At 40.0% G+C, this 24,311-nt stretch overlaps 1 protein-coding gene across 8 annotated transcripts in view; it reads right to left on the bottom strand.

The window, feature by feature from the left end:
- Positions 1–2,040: 2,040 nt before the first annotated feature.
- Positions 2,041–24,311, bottom strand: part of LARP1B (La ribonucleoprotein 1B) — a 142,408-nt gene continuing 120,137 nt past the window's right edge. For 3 of the 8 annotated variants that reach the window (XM_062199640.1, XM_062199633.1, XM_062199641.1), the window contains exons 13-19: positions 22,687–22,898; positions 22,137–22,243; positions 10,577–10,737; positions 10,040–10,184; positions 5,859–5,968; positions 4,527–4,654; positions 2,041–3,279 (exon numbers count right to left, since the gene is read on the bottom strand). In XM_062199640.1, coding sequence (XP_062055624.1) covers positions 3,034–3,279; positions 4,527–4,654; positions 5,859–5,968; positions 10,040–10,184; positions 10,577–10,737; positions 22,137–22,243; positions 22,687–22,898 — 1,109 coding nt within the window. In that variant the 3' untranslated portion in view covers positions 2,041–3,033. Of the gene's footprint in view, positions 3,280–4,526; positions 4,655–5,858; positions 5,969–10,039; positions 10,185–10,576; positions 10,738–22,136; positions 22,244–22,686; positions 22,899–24,311 lie in introns of those variants that run through there. The other 5 variants (XM_062199634.1, XM_062199638.1, XM_062199639.1 and 2 more) reach the window with 5 other exon arrangements.

Here is a 24,311-nt window from a genome sequence, read left to right on the forward strand (position 1 = left end):
GGTCATAGCTAAAATTCAACAAAAGGCAATTAGCTAAATAAACTGGTGCGTTAACATGCTGGAATACTACATAACCAGTAAAAGTCATGATGTAGAAATAATAACATCAGAAAATGGTCAACTCTATTAAATGAAAACAGCAGGTTACAATGCTATATGTATGGCATGATACCAATTTGGGATTTTCTTCTTCTTAAAAAAGATTTTTATTTTCTTCTTGGTGCTTTCATAAATATCTCAATGTATGTGTATTCCTTTATAATAAAAATAATGTAAAATTACTAATTGAAATATGGTACAGGGGCTGGCGCCGTGGCTCACTTGGTTAATCCTCCGCCTGTGGTGCCGGCATCCCATATGGGCGATGGGTTCTAGTCCCGCTTGCTCCTCTTTCAGTCTAGCTCTCTGCTGTGGCCTGGGAGAGAAGTGGAGGATGGCCCAAGTGCTTGGGCCCTGCACCCACATGGGAGACCAGGTGGAAGCACCTGGCTCCTGGCTTCAAATCAGTGCAGTGCACCAGCTGTGGCAGCCATTTGGCCATTTGGGGAATGAACCAACTGAAGGAAGACCTTTCTTTCTGTCTGTCTGTCTCTTTCTCTCACTGTCTAGCTCTGTCAAATAATAATAATAACAATAATAAATTTTTAAAATATGGTACAAACTTCTTGATTATTGTATTTTCATAAAAAAGAATTTTCCAAATTCACACTTGCACATTTAGTTGCGTAAAAATAATCTAAAGTTAAATATGGTTTCAGCTATATGTGTTCAGTACAAAAAGGCCATTGAAAAAAAATTTTAGATCATTTCAAGAGATCACTTAGAGCTAATAAGCATGTTTGGACATTCCTCACTGAAAAGCCAGAATTACATACTCCTTTTATAAAATACTAAATGTGGGTCCGATGTGGTGGCATAGTGTAGGTTAAGCTGTCGGGTCTGATGTGGTGGCATAGTGTAGGTTAAGCTGCCACTTGGGACCATGTGGGCTCTGGTTCATGTCCCAGCTGCTCCACTTCAGATCCAGCTCCCTGTCCAAGGCCTGGGAAAGCAACAGAAGACCCAACATGGGGGACCTGGATAAAGCTTCTGGCTTCTGGCTTTGGCTTTGGCTTGGCTCAGCCCTGGCCATTGAGGTCACTGGGAGAATGAATCAGCAGATGGAAGATAATCTGTATCTCTCCCTCTCTCTCTAATTCTGCCTCCCAAATAAATACATCTTTTTAAAAAATACTAAATACTTAAGAGTTTTATAATCCATTGTGGTTTTTTTAAAGATTTATTTATTTGAAAGGAAGAGTCAGAGAGAGAGAGAGAGAGAGGTCTTCCATCTGCTGGTTCACTCTCCATATGGCTGCAACAGCCAGAGCTGTGCCAAAACAAGGCCAGGAGCCAGGAGCTTCTTCCCAGTCTCCCATGTGGGTGCAGGGGCCCAAGGACTTGGGCCATCTTCTACTGCTTTCTCAGGCCATAGCAGAGAGCTGGATCAGAAGAGGAGCTGCCAGGACTCAAACCAGCATCCACATGGGATGCTGGCACTGCAAGTGGCAGCATTACCTGCTACGCCACAGTGCTAGCCCTTCCATTGTTTGTTTTGTAACCTCTTTACAACATTTCTAAGTAAAGTTTATTTTCTGAATATTCAAATTTTCCTAAAATTAAAGTGCGAAAATGACTTCCCAAAATAGTAAATATTGTAAAACTGAAGATTATCATTTATGCATGGAGATAACTTAATGAAAATCTATTTGTGATGGGTAGCCCACCTACCCAAATAAGAGAATATGTATTTCAATATTGTCAATTATAAGACACTTACCTACTCAAAAAAAAATAATGTATTAAAATTAGCTACTTCTGCCAATCTGAGAAAATTTTGTCAGTCGTGCTGTGCTCATTAAAAATAGATATAGTAAGTTTATAACTGAAACTTCATTCACAAAATATAAGGTCTTCTACCAGCAGAATTTGCATTTTAGTTTTTCAACTATATTCTTAATAAAAATAATAATCAATTTAAATAACTCAGAATAAGTGCTTGTGCTTTATTTTTAAAATCTCACAAAAACCGAAACTATCATTTACATCAGTTACAATAGCAATAATAATTAGAAACCAATTTGTTGTAACTCTTCAAATACTTTTGAGCATAAAACCAAATTAAAAGAAATAAGGAAAAACTAAGTATTCCTTTTAAATTGAAAGTAATCTGACTGCTTCTGACACCCTACTTGCAGATGTAAAAACAGCAGATGCATTCAAAACAAGAGATTTAATTAATTCAATATTCCAACCAATCCCAATGCAGTTTTCAACTACAGGTTCAAGTTCATATAGAATTGCAAAAGTAAATCTCTACTAATAATGTAACTAGCAGTTGAGAGAACTCAACACCAACAATTGTGGAAATCATGAGGTATGACTAGAAAAACCGAATCCCTGCACCAGCAGTGCCATACATACATAACCACCACTTTGCTACGTATTTCTACCTTTGTAAAGAAAAGAAGGACATCCTTTAAACTTTACATCTAACAGAAAAAGTAAATGTATCATTTCATTTCTTTCTCAATTTACAAAATATATACGTAATCTTCCTTTGTTTTTGGTAAGTTCAAATATGAATTGATAGTGGGGCAACTGGATTCTTTAAGAAAGCTCTACAGAAGAGATGAATACAACATACTATATCTTCTTTAAGAAGTATGAGCTGAAACTTTAGGCATTCCTTGTGTTGTTTTTAAATACCTTTAAACAGAATGCTGTTCCTGTAAACACTAGCTTCGAAAAAAAAAAAAAAAACACTGGGATCAAAATATACTACTAGAGGATCTCAATAAAAGGATCTCACCAAAACTATCCTCATTTGTGAAATCAGGAAAAACAGTTTCAGGATTTACCTTGCTTGAAAAATGCCACTACTTTTCTTTCTTTTGCTTTTTTCTGATTATCACAATTAAACATCAGGAGAGTTTCCCCAAATAAATACTGATGTGAGTGTTGATTTCAAGAACAAACAACTTTCATAAGAGTCTATTTCTCAGGCATTTCACCATTGGTTGAGATGGAGGCAGCACTGTTCTGGTGGGAACTGTCATTGGACTCCTGCGAAGCATTCCTTCTGGGAGAGTTTATTGGGACCTGACGCTCAGTGGCAGACGCGTGCTTGGCAGCATTTGGTGGCTGTGCAGAGGACTCAGATGGGAGTCTATGATGATGATTCTTCTCACCAGAAGTAGATGAATGCCTTTTGCTTCCGAATTCCTCACTAATAGGGGGCTGCAAATTATGAAAGACAACATAGTTGACATCTTTGCTCCCTTCAAAATTTAAGGCTTAGCCTTTTCCAACAAAGAGGGAAATTATGTTGGTGCTTCAGTAGATTTTATGAGTGTAAAAAGAAATTAACAGCAACCTTAAGGTATTAAATTTTCTCCCTAGCTAAATCAGCCTAATAGCGTTTGCTCATTCTCTCAACATGTCTATGAAGCTTCGCTCATGTTTTAGGGTCTGAGCTTACATAATAGGGCCTATCCTCCTCTTTCAACCTTCCATTGTATTTAAAAGAGGATTTCTGAATTCTGAAATTATGTTCAGATAGGGCAAGAACTATGATTACAGGGCAGGGATGCTTTTGTGACAGGACTGGGAGGTCACTTTAGAAAATTCTTGGGACCACTGCTGTGGTGTGGTAGGTTAAGCCTTCACCTGCAGCGCTGGTATCTCATAATGGGCACTGGTTTGTTCTGGCTGCTCCACTCTGATCCAGCTCCCTGCTAATGTTCTGAGAAAGTAGAGGAAGACAGCCCAAGAAATTGACCCCTGCACCGGCGAGGGAGACTGGCAAGAAGCTCCTGGCTCCTGGCTTCAGATAGGCCTAGCTCTGGCCACTGTGGCCATCTTGGGAGTGAGCTAGTGTCTGGAAAACCTTTCTCTCTCTGTCTGTCTTTCTCTCTCAGTCTGTAACTCAGCCTCTGAAATAAATAAGACAATCTTAAAACAATACTCATAAAAAAAAAGAAAAAGAATTCTTAATTCCAAAGACACACACACTTGTATTAATTTCTTACCTCCCCATAAGCACAGAACATTCTTGCCTGAATTTTTTTATGAAAGAACCCTAAATCCATATCAGCATGTTACAGAAATTATATATGGATTAAAGTACATTAAAAAGTGAAAAGTCTTCACAAAGTTAGTAAGAAAACAGGAGCATATCCTGAAAACAGTTACTAAATCTATAAAATGTTTAACTATAGTGGCATGTAAAAATTCAAGTAAACTGACAATTGCACTGTGCCTGGATAAGATGTTAATTAACTGGAAAATCTGAGTGGTATATGGGAATTCTCTGAACTATTTTTGTACTTGTTTGAAAATCTGATTTCAAAACTAAAAAGCTAAACTTCCAATTAAAAAAATAAAATTGTAAAAACCTAAGAAAGTCAGTGATAAGAGGTAGAAATTAGAAATACATTAGTAGCAAAAAAAAAAAAGAAGAAGAAGAGGAAGAGGCTGAAACTTACTTCAACACGGAAGTCTTCTAACCTCTTAAAACTACAGAGGTATTCCTGAAGCTTTGGATCAACAGAGTGTGTCTTAGATTGAGAATATTTCAGATAAGCCCAAAACTTTTCTAGTCCATACAGCTGACCTAATAATAAGAACACACACTTTAAATAATATGGAATTCTAAAAAATTATTCATATTAAACATTATTCTATTACCAATAAGCCATGTATCTTCCAATAAATACTTAATATAGATCTTGAGAATAAAACACATAAGGGGGTAGTATCTTCAAAAAGTTAGGGGCAATGTATATTATAAAAAATTATGCATGGATTTCAAAATTTTTTCTACCAAAATGAATTTATCTTTTAATTCCATTGTCCATGAACTTTTTGAAGTACCCTCATATAAAGAACAACAGCAGTTAACATGTTTTGAACACTGGTTCTGTAAGAAGTATTATTTAAGTACTTTATTATATATCAAACTGAACTGTATACAACCATATAAGAGGTCATCCCATTTACATTAAAGATGAGAAAACTGAGGCTAGCAAGTTTAAGTAACTTACCCCAGGCCACAAAACTACAAAGTAGTAGAAACGGGATTCAGACATAGGGAACCAGCCCAAAGAGTGCACTCTTTTTTTTTTTTTTTTTTTTTTTTTTACAGGCAGAGTGGACAGTGAGAGAGAGAGACAGAGAGAAAGGTCTTCCTTTTCCATTGGTTCACCCCGCAATGGCCACTGCAGCTGGCGCACTGCAGCCAGCACACCGAGCTGATCCAAAACCAGGAGCCAGGTGCTTCTTCCTGGTCTCCCAGGAGACCAGGGTGCAGGGCCTAAGGACTTGGGCCATCCTCCACTGCACTCCTGGGCCACAGCAGAGAGCTGGACTGGAAGAGGAGCAACCGGGACAGAATCTGGCGCCCCGACCGGGACTAGAACCCGGTGTGCCAGCGCCGCAAGCAGAGGATTAGTGTAGTGAGCTGCAGCCAAAGATTGCACTCTTAACCACTGTGCTGTCCTGCCTTTCCAAGCATACCTTCTGATGTATCATAAAATTTTTATGTTATGTAACATGTTTGTCAAAATGATAGTGACAAAATATATCTGGAGATAATAATAGAGGAAATAATTGGGAGTGGTTATTTTCTAACACCTCACACGGAAGGCCTACTTACTGTACAGAACCCTGTCCTACATCAAGACCATAACAACGGCCTAAAGGTCCTAAATGCTTTACCTTGAAGAAATAAGCTATAAACTCCTTCCTTATTTTTATTGACAGACTCAGTTTACAATTTCCAAATAGAATAAGCTTTTTATCTACTAATTTATTTTTACCAGATTCGTAGTCTTTTTTGGTTTCTTCTTGGAAATCCTTAAAAATTTCTTGTCTGAATTTTTTTTCCAGTCCGTAACTATAAAACCTGAACAGACATTCTAACCCATACCTAGGAAAAGGAAATAAAAGGTTTATAACAAAACTTTTGCTATAATAATGCAAATATCTCACAGTTAGAAGTACTGATACAAGCAGACATGACACAAATAATCTTGAACAAAAAGTAAGTTTTCGGTATGCAGATTTTGTTCACAAAGGTGATAATTCGTAATCCATAGCTGGTTTTGCCATTTTTGGTGACTCAGCCACAGCACATGATAAAGGCATATTGGCAACCTGCAGAACGAGAGGCAGCCTTAGGACAGTGAAGAGAGGGCTTCTTTAGATGGACAGAATATCTCTCCCTGGCATTTCTGAAGAACCGTTCAAAAGACTTGTGATCCAGCTCCCTGCTAATGGCATAGGAAAAGCAACGGAGGATGGCCCAAGTGTTTGGGCTCCTGCTACCCACATGAAAGACTTGGATGAAGCTTTTCACTTCAGCTTGGTCTAGTCCTGGCCATTGTGGCCAACTGGGGAGTGAACCAATGGATGGAAGATCTCTCTCTCTCTCTCTCTCTCTCTCTCTCTGTAACTTTCAAAATAAATAAATAAATCTTAAAAAAAATACTAAGACCACAACTCTTGTGTCTTGGACACTAGATGTTGTTGACTCATTCAACTATAATAGTATAAAACTAATTAAGTGGCTCCTAAGAGAACTTCCTATTCTTTTTATAAAATATAATTAACAGTAGATGTATTGCTAAGAAAGTTACTATCACCAAATAAATCAGAAAAAAAAAAGAATCAAGCTTTGGATTGTGGATCAGCAAACCTACAACCTTGAACTACTGGTGATGATCAGAATCCATGACAGTAAAGAAGGCCATTAACACAGCGGTACAGGGACCATGTCTAGATGTCACAATTAAAAGATTCCTCAGTCAGAATCCTTAAACCATTCTGGGTGATGAAGTGGAACAGAGTCTTCATTACTGGTAACATATGCTGCTGGCTGTCATCCACAAGAAGCAGGGTATCTGAATGTGTGTCTTTTTTTTTTTTTTTAAGATTTATTTATTTATTTGAAAGTCAGAGTTACACAGAGAGAGAAGCAGAGGCAGAGAGAGAGAGAGAGGTCTTCCATCGCGGGTTCAGTCCCCAATTGGCCGCAATGGCCGGAGCTGCACCAATCCGAAGCCAGGAGCTAGGAGCTAGCGCCATCTTCTACTACTTTCCCAGGACATAGCAGAGAGCTGGATCAGAAGTGGAGCAGCCAGGACTCCAACTGGCTCGCATATGGGATGCTGGCACTGCAGGCAGCAGCTTTACCTGCTACGCCACAGCGCCAGCCCCAGTGTGTGTCTTTTATAACCAGTTTACTTACAAATGGGAGAGTTTCTCTTGGCAAGTCACCAAGAGAAATGTAGGACAGACTGCAAACCCACACACTGGGCTGTGAATGAGAACACTGAGATGAAGACTGGCCAATTTTGACTTTTGTGCTAACTCTGGTAAATTGGAAGTAGCCATCAAAGGCATAGTAAGAAAGACTATAAATGTGAAAGGCAGGATAAGGAAGAGCACAAAGTAGTGCCGAGAGTGATTAAAAATATCAGAACGAACAGAAGAGAGGGAAGCAGGGGCACATGCTACCCATCTTTCATTTCTGATTTATATAGAAGATTCTAGATGATAATTAAGTGGGCCTTGTTTTGACAGACTTCAGTACAAATGCAAATTGGCTTTCATGGGAAAAATTTATTTGCAGCCCCTTGCATTGCTTTCAAGGATAACAATATCTGATTAATAATATCTCCTTGTTTGAGATTTATAAGAGGAATACATTTTCAGAACTTGAAGAAGGAGAAACTTAGGTAAACGCCATTGAGTGGTAATTGATCGTTTTTCCTTCTTTCCATCTTGTCTCCCTCTCGCTGTGAATAAACAACCTGCCTGAGACTACTCTGTCTTCCTTCCCACTCTTCTTGTCTGGTCTCACTCAGCCCTAGTGGTGCTTTCAAAGCCTGCCCTCAACATTTCTGAAGGAAGTAAGGTGTATGCTGGACAAAAAGAACAGGAGCTAGCCACACACAGGGAAGAGAAAGAGAAGCAGAAGGAAGAATATCCATAAATGTCACAGGCCAGATAACTTGGGTCATTCAGGGAACACATAATTTCATACCACTTTTGCTTAGGACTGGTGGGGAAAGGTTGAGTGAGTTGAAACATTTCATGAGAGGCTTTGCTTTTTCTTGCCCAAGGAATTTTTTTTTTAAGATTTATTTATTTGAAAGAGTGACAGAGAGAGAGGGAGACATGGAGAGATCTTTCATCTGCTGGCTTACTCTCCAAATGGCCACAATGGCCGGGGCTAGGAGACTGAAACTTCATCCTGGGCTCCCACATGGGTGCACAGGGAGCAAAGCACTTCAGCCACTATCTGCTGCTTCCCAGGCACATCAGCAGGGAACTGGATTGGCAGTAGAGCAGCCCAGGATGGAATCAGCACTCATACCGGATGCCAGTGTTTAACCCGCTGTACCACAATGCCAGCCCCACAAGGAGTCTTAATTGATTTGGCTCTAAGAGTGCTCCTCTTCCAGGCCAGCTCTCTGCTATGGCCCGGGAAGGCAGTGGAGGATGGCCCAAGTCCTTGGGCCCTGCACCTGCATGGGAGACCAGGAGAAGCACCTGGCTCCTGGCTTCAGATCAGCGAGATGTGCCGGCCGCAGCAGCCATTGGAGGGTGAACCAACGGTAAAGGAAGACCTTTCTCTCTGTCTCTCTCTCTCTCACTGTCCACTCTGCCTGTCAAAAAAATTTTTTTATATATATATAAATGTGTACACACACACACATTTTAGAATTCAACTAGATTTTACTTGATATAATACAATATGGCTGATGGGGCTGGCACTGTGGCGCAGCAGGTTAAAGCCCTGGCCTGAAGCGCTGGCATCCCATATGGGTGCTGATTCAAGTCCCAGCTGCTCCTCTTCCAATCCAGCTCTCTGCTATGGCCTGGGATAGCAGCAGAAGATGGTGCTAGTCTTTGGGCCACTGCATCCATGTGGGAGACCTGGAAGAAGCTCCTGGCTCCTGGCTTCAGATCGGCGCAGCTCTAGCCATTGCGGCCATCTGGGGAGCGAACCAGTGGATGGAAGATCTCTCTCTGTGTCTCTACCTCTCTCTGTAACTCTGTCTTTCAAATAAATAAAATAAATCTTTAATAAAATACAATAAGTTCGCATATGAACTGATAGAAATATTTTATAAAGATTTATTTATTTAAAAGGCAGTGTGGCAGACAGAGAGACAGTCAGAGACAGACAGGGCAATCTTCCAACTGTTGGTTCAATCCTCAAAAGCTCACAAAAGCCAGAGCTGGGCCAGGCCAAAACCGGAAGAGAAGAAATTCATCTGAATCTCCCACATGCGTGGTAGGAACTCAAGTACTCTAGCCATCGTCTGCTCCCTCCCAGGCTCATCGGCAGGAAGGTGGTTCAGGAGCAGAGGCGGAACTCCATCCCAGGCACTGCTATATGGAATGCTGGAGTTCCAAGCAGAGGTTTAACCCGTTGTGCCTGCCCCTCCCGACAAATATCTGGACTACAACCTCAAAGCAATCTTGAATAAAAATCACCTAGCTAAGTGGTTGCTGGAATCTTGATACCTAGAAGGTATGAACTAGTAGTGCAGTGACACTGTAGTGTGGTAGATGAAGCTGTCGCCTGTGACACCAGCATCCCATATGGGTACCTGTTCCTGTCCCTGCTGCTCCACTTCTGATGCAGCTCCCTGCTGGTGTGCCTGAGAATGCAGTGGAGACTGGCCCAAGTGCTTGGGCCCCTGCCACCCACATGGGACACCCAGATGAAGCTCCTGGTGGCTGGGAGATTTCTCTTTCTCTCTCTCTCTGGAATTCTGATTTTCAAATAAATCAATAAATTTTTTTTAAAAGAAGGTATGAGCTAATAAATGTTAGTTGTTTTAACACGAGTCTTGGTGGTAATCTGCTGTGCAGCAATGGAAAATGAACACAGCCCTTGTGCCAGTTATGTTGTTCTACTTTTACAGTCCAAAGCAGGCTACTTCGGTATTCCTGCCAAGTGCAGAAGCATAATAAAATATTTGACCTGTAATTTTCTTTTGCATCTTCCCAAGCAAGTTGTCTAAATTCCTCATACATTTTTTTATTGAAGTGATCTCTGAGGAAAAAGGACCAGAAACGAAAGAGGGTATTCATTTCTTGGGACTGACCAATTCCCAAGCATTTTCTCTCTGGAAAAAAATTAAAATAATAAAATACCTCTTTACTAAATATAATTTTTAAAGTCAAAACAGACATTTTACATAACTTACAATGAAGGGAACTAAAATACATTAATCTTCAAAATATATTTGGGTTTCTTCTTAATAAAAGGTAAATATTTCCTGATGTACAGTTCAAATTATAAATATTTGTCAATGATAATAAGAATATACCAGATTTTAATTTCTAATTTGTCTAAAGCTATGAAATACATGAATAAAGAATATGAATAAACACATTTACTTGAGGTGATTATTTTTAAGAAAAATAAAATATCTTAACCTGATATTAAATGATACTTGAGTTTTTTAGAATAATATTTGAGTTTCAGATATAACTAGGTGATGGACAAGCTTCTTACCACTTAGGCATCTTCGACGATACTTGTGGTACACTTGTTGGGTAAAGCCATTTTCTTTCAGAAGCTCGTGAGAAGGGTGCTGGAATTTGGGGAATGAATGAGGAGTACATCCATCACTGCCTCCCAGGGGAAGACCTTCTGAAGGCGAAGCATTTAAACTGCTGTTTGAGGAGGGGGAAAAAAGCCTTCAAACTGAAATATCAAGAACCAAGGATTTAAACCAATTTGTACTTTTTTTTTTTTTTTTTTTTTGCTTCATTATTAGGAGTCTGAATAGTGGAAAAGACAGTTGTCCCTAAAACTCACCTAAACTAATGACATACAGATCTGCACATGAAGGGCTACTTACATTCAACACACAAGGTGCATTCACAAGTTCACAAAGAACACGGTTATAAAATTTCAAGTCAAGACAACAGGTAGAAGCAGATAACTGAACAGTTCATTCCTCTTTCAGATTCACTGTTAATTTAAATCCTCAAACTAAAACATAAATTCTCAAACTACAACAATCACAGAAATAGATAACCAAGTATCTTATTCCTCTTCTGGACACTTTATTAATATGCTTTAAATTAGTTCTTTTAATTACCATTCTGAACTGGGGAGATCTCCAACTTACCTTGATTCATTAGGTTAATGATGTGACTGAAGGCATTGTTTGTCCTTTTCACTGTGTTGCATTTGTACTGAGTAAGGAGCAATGGTATGTGAAACGGCTGATGAGAACCGAGGCAGCCGCTCCCCACCTGCCTGACTAGTGACTGTTTTCACTGCTATGCGCTTTGAATGTTTCAAACAAATGCCTGCTGCCCCTTCAGATGCCTCTGGTGAAGCAGGAAAGCTGACTGTACGAATGCTCCGCCTTAAGCTCCTGCCACCTAGTGGGGCAAACAGGAGACGGGAGCTCCGGCTTTGCAGGAGGAAAATGTCCGGACCATCTCTTACACAACGCTAACACGCTGAACGCTTCTAAACCATGCACTTAAAATCAGTAAGATGCGGAATTTTATGTTTTTACTAAAATTAAAAGAAATACAGCACAGAACACTTTTGTGGCATATTAAAGTACAATGATTATCTTAAGGCCAGGCACTTGTGCAATTAAACTGTGAGGTGAACAAACCTTTTTTTTTTTTATGAGCACCACTCTTAATTAGAAAAACAATCAATAAATTATGGTTATTCAGACTTCGGTTTTTGTCAAAGAGATGAATCTTTAACATCAATGAAAAGAAGTGAGTATTTGTCTCCAGTGATAAAACTTGTAAGCAAAAGTGAGAATTTTGGAAACCTTGTCATTGTCACTATGAATCTGACAACTGTCACAATTACATAAATATTTTTCCAATGAAATCAGTGGTGAATATTTTGCAGGTGTTTGTGTATGTGTGTGGTAAAATATACCTAACATAACAGCTATAATTTCTAAAAAACATATTTATTTGAGAGGCAGAGAGACAAATAGAGAGACAGAGACAGAAAGAATGAATAAACTCTCGTTTGCTGCTTCACTCTCCAAATGTCTGCAAGTGGCTGGGACAAGATTGGGAGGAAGCCAGAAGTCAGGAATTCAATCCAGGTCTTCTACATTGGTGGCAGGAATCCAATTACTTAACCCAGCCTGCTGTCTTCCAGGGTCTGCCTTAGTAATAATATATGTTCAGGAGCCAGAACTGGAAATTGACCTCAGGGACTATAATGTGGGACATGGGTATCTTAACTACATTCAACCACTAGACGAACTGCTCACTCCAGTTCTCATTTTAAACATTGTTTTTAAGTGTATAACATATTGGCATTAAACACAGTCACAATGTTATATAACCATTACCAGTATCAATACCTAAACTTCTTATCCTTGCTATGGTTTGGGTTTGATTACAGTATGTATCCTCAAAGGTTCATGTGCTGGAAACTTGATCCTTAGTGTGACAATATTGAGAGATGGAACTTCTAAGTGGTGTGGCCTAGTGCAAGGTCATTGGGAGCACCATCCTTGGAAGGGTTAATGTTGGTCTCTTGGAGTGAGTTACTTCTTGTGAGAGTGCATTGTGATAAAAAGAGCAAACGTGGCCCCTGAATGCCTCTGGTTTCCTGTGATCTCTCCCTCTTGCCTGTGCCATGACAATATCTGCCCTCTTGTGATGTTGCTAGAAGGCTTTCACCAGAGCCCAGAAGATGCTCATGTCTTGCTCTTGAATTTCCAAAACTATGAGTAACCCTCTTTATTTATAGTGTCCAGCCTCAAGTATTTTGAAATATCAACATAAAATGGATTAAAACAATGCCCAATAAGTACATACAATATACTGTTATACAATAACTATCCCCTTAAGACTACCCATAAGCCCTTAAGAATTTCTATTCTACTTTCTGTCTCCATGAATTTGACTATTCTAGGTACTTTACAAAAGTGGAATTTTGCAATATTTATCCTTCTGTGTCTAGCTAATTTCATTAAGCATAAAAATGTTTTGAAGGCTCATCAATGTTGCAGTATGTATCAAAATTTTATTTTCCATTGTATATAAATACCACATTTATCTTGTATTTGTTGATGGACACTTGGGTTGTTCCCACCTTTTGTTTATTATAAATAATCATGTTATGAACATGGGCATGCAAAAATGAAGGTATTTCCAAAAGTATGTGAAAAATAAATAAAAATTATGTTTATTTCAGTGCAAAAATATTTAAATCCTTACATAGAAGGATCTTCAAAAAGGTCACAGAAAATACATATTATGAGATAAAATGCATGGATTTCAATTTTCTTTGCACCAAAATAAACTTATCTTTTCATTCTATTTTCCCATGAACTTTTTCTAAGTACCCGCATGTGTTAGCTTTTACCTGACAGGAGCTTCTTGAGAAGGAAAAGGTTCATTTTGCCTTACAGTTTGGAGGGTCACAGTTCAAGACTGGGTGGCCCATTACTCTGCCATCTGGTGGAGGCTGGCAGTGGCAGAGCATGTGTGGAGGAACCATCACATGGTGGGCCAGGAAACAGAGAGTTATGAAGCATGGTCAGTTTATACAATCAATCCTCTAATGAGAGCTACCTTCCAAGGCATGCCCCCAATGACCCAAAGATCTCCCATTAGGCCCAACTACCAGACATCATAATCAGAGCAAGCCTCATCCTTGATGCATCAACTATAACATCAATCCATTAATATCTTTTTTATAATTTTTATTTATTTATTTGACAGGTAGAGTTATAGACAGTATGAGAGAGAGAGAAAGAGAAAGGTCTTCCTTCCGTTGGTTCACCCCCCCAAATGGCCACCACAGCCGGTGCGCTGCACCAATCTGAAGCCAGTAGCCAGGTGCTTCCTCCTGGTCTCCCATGCGGGTGCAGGGGCCCAAGCACTTGGGCCATCTTCCACTGCCCTTCCGGGCCACAGCAGAGAGCTGGACTGGAAGAGGAGCAACTGGGACTAGAACCCGCTGCCCATCTGGGATGCCAGCGCCTCAGGCGGAGATTAGCCAAGTGAGCCATGGCGCCAGGCCAATCCATTAATATCAATACAAGACTTTAGGGATCAAGATTTTACTACACAGATCTTTGAGGGACACACAGTTTTCCAAACCATAATATCTCATATTTGTTTTAAAGATTTACTTATTTTTATTTGAAAGGCAGAGTTACAGAGAGGCAGAAGCAGAGAGAGACAAAGACAGAAAGAGACAGAGAGAGAGAGAGGTCTTCCATCCACTGGTTCACTCCCCAATTGGCCGTGACAGCTGGAGCTATGCCAATCCGAAGCCAGGAGCCAGGAGCTTCCCCCAGGTCTCTCATGCAGGTGCAGGGGCCCAGGGACTTGGGTCATCTTCTACTGCTTTCCCAGGCCATAGCAGAGAGCTGGATTGGAAGTGGAACAGCCAGGTCTTGAACCAGCACCTATATGGGATGCCAGCACTGCAGGCAGCAGCTTTCCCCACTACACCACAGCGCCGGCCCCTCATATCTGTTTTTAGAGTCTTTGTTTTCAGTACTTTTGGACATACATCTAGGAATGTTACAGCTGAGTCATACAGTAATTCTATGTTTTAAGATTCTGAGATAAGTCGTAACTATTTTCTACAGTGGCTGTAGTATTTCATATTCTCAACAGAAATGCATGAGAGTTATAATTTCTGCACAACCTCATAAACATTTTCTTAAAATATTTACTTATATATTTGAAAGTCAGATTTACAAAGAGAAGAAACAGAGAAAGAGAGAAATTTTCTATTTGCTGGTTCACTCCCAAGATGGCTGTAATGGCCAGGGCGGGGTCAGGCTGAAGCCTGGAGCCAGGAGCTTCTTTTGGGTCTCCCACATGGGTGGCAGGGGTTCAAACACTTGGGCCATCTTCCGCTGCTTTCCCAGGCACATTAGCAGAGATCTGGATCAGAAGTGGAGCAGCCAGGACTTGAACCGGAACCCACGAGGGATGCCAGGGCAGCGAACAGCAGCTTTACCCACCAAGCCACAGTATTGGCCCCCATCCTCACAAATATTTAAGTTTTTGTTTTTAAACTTAAACACACTTTTTTAAAATTAAATGATGTATAAATATTCATTTATACATCATCTCATGCTGCCATCATACAACAGCACAGGATGAGGATGAGTGTCTTAAACAACCATATTTCTGGAGGCTAGAAGCCAGAGATCAAGACACCAGTAGGGTTGATTTCTGGTGAGGCCTCTCTTCCTGACTTGCTTTGTCCTCACAGGGACTATCTTCTGTGCAGGTACAAAGAGAGAAGGTCTCTGGTGTCTCCTTCTCTTCTTATAAGGACACACGACCTGTCAGCTAGGACTCTACCTTACAATCTTATTACTTACCTAAAGGCCTCCCTTCAAATATAGTCACACCAAGGGTTAGGGCTTCAGCAACTGTGAGGGAACACAATTCAGTTTATAAAATTATCCTTCACAGTGAGTGTGAAGTGTTCTCTCATCGTAAGTTTTACATTTTTAAGTTTCTCTAATTATGTTGAGAATCTTTTCATGGGCTTACTTGTCATCTACGTATCTTATTTTGAGAAATGTTGAAGTCTTTTTCACATTTAAAATTAAGTTTACTTTTTGTAGAGTTCTAAGAATTCTTTCTATACTCTATATTTAAATCTATTGTTAGATATATGATTTCAAATATCTTCTCCTTGGGATGGGTGTTTGGCACAGCAGTTAAGACACTGCTTGGGATACCATGTCCCATATCAGACTGCCCGTGTTCTAGTCCTGGCTCCATTCCTGATCCCAGCTTCCTGATAATGCACATCTGGGAAGCAATAGGTGATGGCTCAAATAATTGGGTCCCTAACACCCATGTGGGAAACCTGGAGTGAGTTCCCAGCTCCTGGCCTCAGTGCCCTGCCTCTAGCTGCTGTGGGATTTTGGGGAGTGAACCAGTGGATGGGAGTGCACTCTATGCTTCCCTTTATGTCTCCCTATCTTTGAAATAAATAAAACAATTCAAAATATTTCCTCCCATTAGTACACTGCCTTTTCTGTTGAATAGTATCCTTTGATGCATAAATGTTCATCATTTTAAAGTTCATTTCTATTTTTATCTTTTGATGTCTATTTTTGGTGTCATATTGATGAAATGGATGCCAAATCCAGGGTCAACAAGATTTTTCCCTATGTTTTCTTCTGAGGGTTTTATAGTTTTAGCTCTTAAGTTTATGATTTTAATCTACTTTGAATTAATTTTTTGCATATGGTATAACATAAGAATCTATGTTTATTTTTTTTTTTGCATGTAGATATCCAATTTTCCTAGCACCAATAGTTGAAAAGATGGTCCTTTTCTCATTGGCACCTTTATCAAAAATAAATTGCTGGGTCAGCACTGTGGCATAGTGGGTAAAGCCACCACCTGTAGTGCTGATATCCCATATGGGCGCTGGTTGGAGTCCCAGCTGCTCCACTTCTGATTCAGCTTTCTGCTATGGCCTGGTGGAGCAGAAGAAGATGGCCCAAGTCCTTGGGCCCCTGCACCCTCGTGGGAGACCCGGCAGAAGCTCCTGGCTCCTGGCTTAGGATCAGCGCAGCTCCAGCCATTGTGGCCAACTGGGGAGTGAACCAGTGGATGGAAAACCTCTCTCTCTCTCTCTCTCTCTCTCTCTCTCTCTCTCTGCCTCTCCTTCTCTGTGTGTGTCTCTGTGTAACTCTTTCAAATAAATAAATCTTTAAAAAAAATAAATTGCCAAGGGGCTGGTGTGGTATAGCCAATAAAGCCACCTCCTGCAATGCTGGAATCCCATATGGGCACCAGTTCAAGTCCTGGCTGCTTCACTTCTGATCCAGCTCCCTGCTAATGCTCCTGGGAACGTAGTGGAAGATTGCCCAAGTGTTTGGGCTCCTGCCGCACACAAGGGAGACCCAGCTGAAGATCCAGGATACACCTTCTTGGAAATGTACACCCAGGGAGCCAACATGTAAATGGCTCAATTAGTTGGGTCCTTGTCATCCAAAAGGGAGATCTGGATTGAGTTCCTGGCTCCTGGTTTTGGCATGGTTCAACACTGGCTGTTGAAGGCATTTGAAGAGTGAACCAGTGGATGAGAGGTCTTGGGGAAGGTGGGGTGGTGTCTCTCTCAAGTGAATAAAGTAATTTGTTTTTAAAGTAATAGGGTAAAAGAGGATATACCACAGGAAATACAATAAAAAAGCTGGATCTTGACTTGAGGAATAGTTTCGTTTTTTTTCTTTTCCATACTATTTGTTGAACTCTTTACTTAACATAGAGTTAACCATATGTGTAGAAAGTTAATTGGAAAAAAATCTTAGTAAAAAAATAAGAGTGGGAATAAGAGAGGGAGGAGGAAGGGGGGTGGTAGTGTGGGTGGGAGAGTGGGAACAGTGGGAAGAATCACCATGTTCCTAAAGTTGTAATTATGAAATGTATGAAGCTTGTAACTGTAAAGCTGTATAGTTCTACATTCATTCCTATGGACGTACTTCTGAGGGTACAGTTTAAAAATTTGCCATGGGATGCCCAATCCCCATAAGTGGGGTGGTAAAAAAAAAAAAAGCATTTTAAGTGTTAAAGTGATCAAAGGGATAGGTTTAAGCATTAAAGTAATCATATAGATAGGATTAAGTGCTAAAGTGATCATACAAATAGGATTAAGTGTTTGGTAATAATAATAGAATTCAAAAGGCGTTAGTGCTCCAACATGGGAAGCAGTCCACGAAGCAGACTCACAGACAAATAAAGGAGCACTCTAACCTCAGAATCAGCCCTTAGGGTGTTCTGGTCTGGCTGCAAAGCCCACAAGAGCATTTCAGGCATGGAAAGCCAAGACACTATGGCAAAAAGTGTGCTACATGAAGGACCTCTGTGGGTGACACCTCAGTGGAAAGAACTGGTCATCAAAGAAGGATGTAATTTTCTCTGAAAGGAGGAGAGAACTTCCACTTTGCTTATGCCTTATCTAAATACTGAAGGAGTCTGTGGATTCAAAAGGCTTCCATAGCCTAGGCAGCTCATGTCAAGAGTCTTGGGTGAACAGCCAGGAAATGTAGCAGAAAAGTGGCTCTCAGTGATCTTCGTGTAGTGTCCCCTGGAAACCAGCTAAGAACCCTTGACTTCCTGAATCCCATCCTTTGGGAGTGGGACTAACTGTCCGCTTCAACAAGCCCTCTCCGTGATCTCGCCACACGCTGAAGTTTGAGAACCACTGTCATAAAGGATTGTTAATCATTTCTGCCACATTCTGAATTCACTATTCTCAGAAAGGACTTCTTCCAGATATAATGTCAGTGTTTTCCCATAAAGGGAAATAACCCACTAGCTCCAAAAGGTCAGAGGTCAGAGCCCCAGAGGGGAAAAATTAGTAGCCTCATCACATGATTTAAAAACATACTGTGGGGTTTTTGTTTGTTGCTGTTCCTTATTCACACAAGATGGCAGTGTTAAGAGTGTATCACTGGGGGGCCGGCACTGTGGCAGAGCGGGTTAAAGCCCTTGGCCTGCAGCACCGGCATCCCATATGGGCGCCGGTTCAAGTCCTGGCTGCTCCACTTCTGATCCAGCTCTCTGCTATGGCCTGGGAAAGCAGTAGAAGATGGACCAAGTCCTTGGGCCCCTGCACTCATGTGGGAGACCCGGAAGAAGCTCCTGGCTCCTGGCTTCGGATCAGCTCAGCTCCTGCCATTGCAGTCATTTGGGGAGTGAACCAGCGGATGGAAGACCTCTCTCTGTGTGTGTGTGTGTCTGTGTGTGTGTCTACCTCGATCTGTAACTCTTTCGAATAAATAAAGGAAATCTTTAAAAAAAAAAAAAAAAAGGAGCCTTGGGTGATCACTAACATCATACCTAGAGTGTTAATTGTTAAATTAACAACAGGAGTCATAAAGATTTATTTCATTTTAATGTATTAAGTGGAGGACATTCTTATGTCTCATAAGTTTTAGATAAACCCAAGTGCCCAACTCCATTGCTTGTTTTCTTAGGTGCTTCTTCAATTAATGATATAACTTGTTCTCAAGGGGGAAAAAAGTATATTATTGCAAAAATTAAATGAAAAATAAGAAAGGAAGTAGGAGGAAGGGTGGGAGTGAGGGACGGAGAGAGGCTGGGGTGGGAAGTGTCATTATGTTCTTAAAACTATGTATTCCGGCCAGCGCCGCGGCTCACTAGGCTAATCCTCCGCCTTGTGGCGCCAGCACACCGGGTTCTAGTCCCGGTCGGGGCGCTGGTTCTGTCCCAGTTGCCCCTCTTCCAGGCCAGCTCTCTGCTATGGCCCGGGAAGGCAGTGGAGGATGGCCCAAGTGCTTGGGCCCTGCACCCCATGGGAGACCAGGAGAAGCACCTGGCTCCTGGCTTCGGATCAGCGCGGTGCGCCGGCCAAAGTGTGCCGGCCGCAGCGCGCCAGCCGCGGCGGCCATTGGAGGGTGAACCAACGGCAAAAGGAAGACCTTTCTCTCTGTCTCTCTCTCACTGTCCAGTCTGCCTGTCAAAAAAACAAACAAAAAAAAAACCTATGTATTCGATACAGGAAATTTGTTCCATTTTTAGAAATAAAAAATTTAAATAATAAGAGACTGCCAATAAGGGGGGAAATAAAAGCTGGAGCAACTATGCTACCACCAGACAAGGCAGATTTCAGAACAAGATAGTATTATGGATAAAAGGATGGGCCAGCGCTGTGGCACAGTGGGTTAATGCCCTGGCCTGAACCACCAGCATTCCATATTCGAGACCCAGTTCGAGACCCGGCTGCTCCACTTCCCATCCAGCTCTCTGCTATGGCCTGGGAAGACAGTAGAAGATTGCCCAAGTCCTTGGGCCCCTGCACCCACATGGGAGACCTGGAGGAAGCTCCTGGCTCCTGGCTTCAGATCAGCGCAGCTCTGGCCGTTGTGGCCAACTGGGGAGTGAACCATCAGATGGAAGATCCCTCTCTCTCTCTCTTTCTCTGCCTCTCCTCTCTCTCTGTGTAACTCTTTCAAATAAATAAATTAAAAAAAATTGAAAAAAAAGGAAACATTACTGGTGGGAATGCAAAGTTGTACAGGCACTTGGGAAGACAGACAGTTTCTTTAATAAAACTAAACATATTCTTACACAATTCAGCTATCATGCTTCTTAGTATTCATCCAATCACAGGTATAGGGGTGGGGGTGGAAGTTCTCTGTATTTTCACTGAATTTTTCCGTGAAACTAACAGGGCTCTAAAAAATTGTCTACTTAAAAACTCATCACTTATTACTACAAATTCTTACCTGTCACCTCTGAATTAAGTTTCAGAAAGGTAGGGACTATATCTGGCTTGTTCCCTGCTGTGTACTCAGCAGAAAAGTTACCAAAATATATCAAGTCGCTGCTTTCCTGACATACTAGCTGACGCGGCAGCTAGGAAAGAATAATTGCTGTATATGTTATCAACAACAACAGATACACTGTGAGATAATCTAAATCTTGAGAAATTTGTTCTTGGGGCTGCTGGTTTGTGTCCTGGCTGCTCTACTTCTGATCCAGCTGCTCGCTAATTGCCTGGTAAAAGCAGCAGAAGATGGCCCAAGTGTTTGGGCCTCTACCAGCCACATGGGAGAACCAGATGAAGCTCACAGATCCTGTCTTCAGCTTGGCTTAGCCCTGGCCACTGTGGCCATCTGGGGAGTGATTCAGTGGATGGAAGATCTCTCTGTGTCTCTCCCTCTCTCTCTGTAACTCTGATTTTCAAATAAATCTTAAAAGGGTCTATATGGGGCTGGCGCCATGGCTCACTTGGTTAATCCTCCACCTGTGGCGCCAGCATCCCATATGGGTGGCAGGTTCTAGTCGCGGTTGTTCCTCTTCCAGGCCAGCTCTCTGCTGTGGCCCAGGAGTGCAGTGGAGGATGGCCCAAGTGCTTGGGCCCTGCACCCGCATGGGAGACCAGGAGGAAGCACCTGGCTCCTGGCTTTGGATTGGCGGCCATTTGGGGAGTGAAGCAGCAGATGGAAGACCTTTTTCTCTGTCTCTCTCTCTCTCTCACTGTCTATAACTTTACCTATCAAATTTTTTTTTAAAAAGGGTGTATATGTATTAAAAAAGAAAGAAGACTGTCCTTAACTAAATGTTAAAACTAAATATTCTAGCTAAATTTTACTGACTAAACTTTTCACCATTATTAGTTGATCTTTAAATACATTGCTCTAATTTAAAAAAAAATACTCAAAATCACTTAGAACTCAAAAACAACTATTAGCATACCACAGGTATTCAGAAGAGCATATATACCTTTTTGAGGTGCAACATATTTAATGATAACAACATAAAAGTATCAAGTGAGTATCATTCAAAAGACAAATTTCAAAATGTTGAGGTCATCATAAAAACTTTTTGCATTTCTTTTCATGAGATGAATCCTTTCCTTCAATTAACGAGTCAGAACTATCAGATAATTTTCTGAAAATATCTAGTATAAATATGAGATAGGTTTTCCAGAAAGACAAAGCAATGAGCAGTAAATCAATTTTTTCATCCCCTTAAAGGATGAAATATACCATAGTGCTTTGCACCTCTTACTCTAAAAGGTTTGCTCTATTAGCTTGTTTGAGGTTAAGTAATATTTGTTCTGTTTTAGTAAAGCTAAAAGAAAAAATATTTCCTGCTAATAATCAGCTTATCTACACTGTTTCACACAAAGGAAAAAATCCAAAATAATAATGTCTTGTTTCCATATTCTTCATATAGTTTGAGAAGATTGTTAGCACACTACTTCCTTGAGTAAATATATAAGAACTCGCTAAATAACACTAATAATCTGGGAGGTTTTTCCAAAGACAACTTTCATAGACATACACAGCTTACAAATCTAAGAACCCATACATTTCTGAGAAACAATTTAAATTTTGAAAATCATCCTATTGAATTATCCCTTAATGTACTTATTGTAAAATTATCCTTAATTCTCTGTCTTTGACTTCTTTTCACTATTTTCATTATTTTATAATTTGCTAACATATTAATTTTAATTAATAGCCAATATCTAAATATCTAATTAGTAAGTATTTTCAACAAACTTCAAATCAAGGAGAAAAAGCACTGTTTGACAAATATGGTACCTGACAGAGGATGTTCTTGGCCCGTGATCTCTGGAATCCATTACCCAACCAACATGACACTCTACAGGAGGATTTGTACTGTGCCTTGTTTTTCTTTTTCGTGGACACTAAAGAAAAAGAAGTCAAACATTGCAATTACTTTCAGTAGTGTGAACTTCACAAGTAAATTAAAACCCTCTGACTGTAAGCCAACTCAAACATTTTTATACTGTGGATGACACATTGTGAAATCATATGAAGTCACAAAACTGAAAACATCTCACATACAACTTACAAAATTTACAAACAAGGCCCTTTGCTAGGTTTGTGATACAGGGAGTAAAGAAAATACAATTTAGTAGGATTCTTCTTTTCACCTTCTGGTCACCTTAACTATAGTACTCAAGTGTAAAGAAGTTATTAATCTGAGAAAACATCACTCTGGTAATTTACCATTTTTAATGAATTCTTACAATTTGAAATATACTTTTTTATGTAATAGAAACTAAAAACTCTCTGTAATGTTAAGGATACAAAATGCAGGCTTTATATTCCTGCTTGCTTTGTGTACCTTTACATCAATGAGTTTTGGTTCCTTAACAACGGGATAAAATCTTGGTGCTTTGTTAGGATCTTGCAACCTGGGTGTCCGAGGTGTTTTGGGTGTCCTTGCAGGATGACTCCTCGGAGATTCTGGAACTACAGTGGGCAACGAATGGGCAACTGTTGCTGAAGTTATTTCTGAAGCATCAAACAGCTTCTGAACTAACTTATCAGTCAAACCTGCAAAATAAAAAGCTCTTAAAATTACTTACAGCTAGAAAAATACTTTATCTTGAAAATAAGGATAATCCTGAAATTCCCTAAGTTCAAAGGACTTTTGTTTACTAGGAACATTTCTATTGCATAAGAATAAAAAATAGCAAACACTTTAACCATCACCTCATTTACAAATTCTAAGTTTGTTGTATCTATAAATGCCTTTTTATTTTTAAGGAAAAAAAGCTAAAATTCAGTGCATAAATTTCCCTACTCTCATTTCCCTCACCTCACATTTTTCCTCCTCAAAGATAACCAGGCTCTTTAAATTTATTATGTTGAGCTATTAGTACATAATAATATTCTGCATAACCACTTTTATATAAGTGACATCAGACTATATGTATTATTTGGCAAGCTTTTTCATGTTTTATTACTAAAGTTCTGATTTGCTCATTTTTATTGCTAAATAGTATGCTATTATACTAATATATCAAAATGTATCTGTTCTCCTACAAATGGATATTTATGTTATTTCAGATTGCTTTGTTTAATCAAGAAAGCTGAAGTCAGCATAGCTGAGCATATCTCTTTATATAGGTGTGAGCGTTTCTAGTCTAGGATTTATATCTGCAAGGAATTGTTAAGGGCTACAAATTGTTAAGGGCTTATAATTTTCTGAATACTGACTGCCAAACTGCTTTCTATAATAGTTTCACCAATTATACTCCCATCAGAGGCATATGAAAGTCCTAGCGATTTCACAACCTGTTCAAGACTGGGATTTTTGGACCCGGTGTTGCAGTACAGCCCGTTAAACTGTTACGTAAGACTCCTGTATCCCATATTGGAGCACTGGTTCTAGTTCTGGCTGCTCTGCTTTGGATAAAGCTTCCTGCGTATTACCTGGGAAGGTAGAGGAAGATGACCCAACTTCTTGGGCACTTTCAAATAAGTAAATCTTTGTTTAAAAAAAATACTGGGTTTTTTTCAGAACCTTAAGGATTCCCCATCTTGTGGGATTTGTATTCTCTTAGTTACTAGTAAAGGAGAGCATGTTTTGATAAATCTAGTTATCATTCAGATTTCCCCTTCAGTGAGCGTGCCATTCAAACCTTTGACGATTTTTTCTGTTAGGCTGTTTTACTTACTGACTTAAGGTAAGATACTATGTAAGCCTGCAGCCATATTAAGTAGTAGTAACAAAAACATATGTTCTGTTTCTATATGGTTTTGCTTCACGTTTACTAGCTTCTCTTGATTCATGAAATATCTTTTGTTCTCTCAACAAATATTAAATGCCTACGATCTGCTAAATATTATTGTAGATACACTATTATGTTAAAAGTAAACTTACCTACTTATCATTTCCTCTCCCAATCCACTTTCCTCATTGTTACCACAGTGACTATCAAGAGGAGCAAATTAGAACATTTA

This window comes from Lepus europaeus, chromosome 8, assembly GCF_033115175.1.
Source record: "Lepus europaeus isolate LE1 chromosome 8, mLepTim1.pri, whole genome shotgun sequence".
Lineage (NCBI taxonomy): Eukaryota > Metazoa > Chordata > Mammalia > Lagomorpha > Leporidae > Lepus > Lepus europaeus.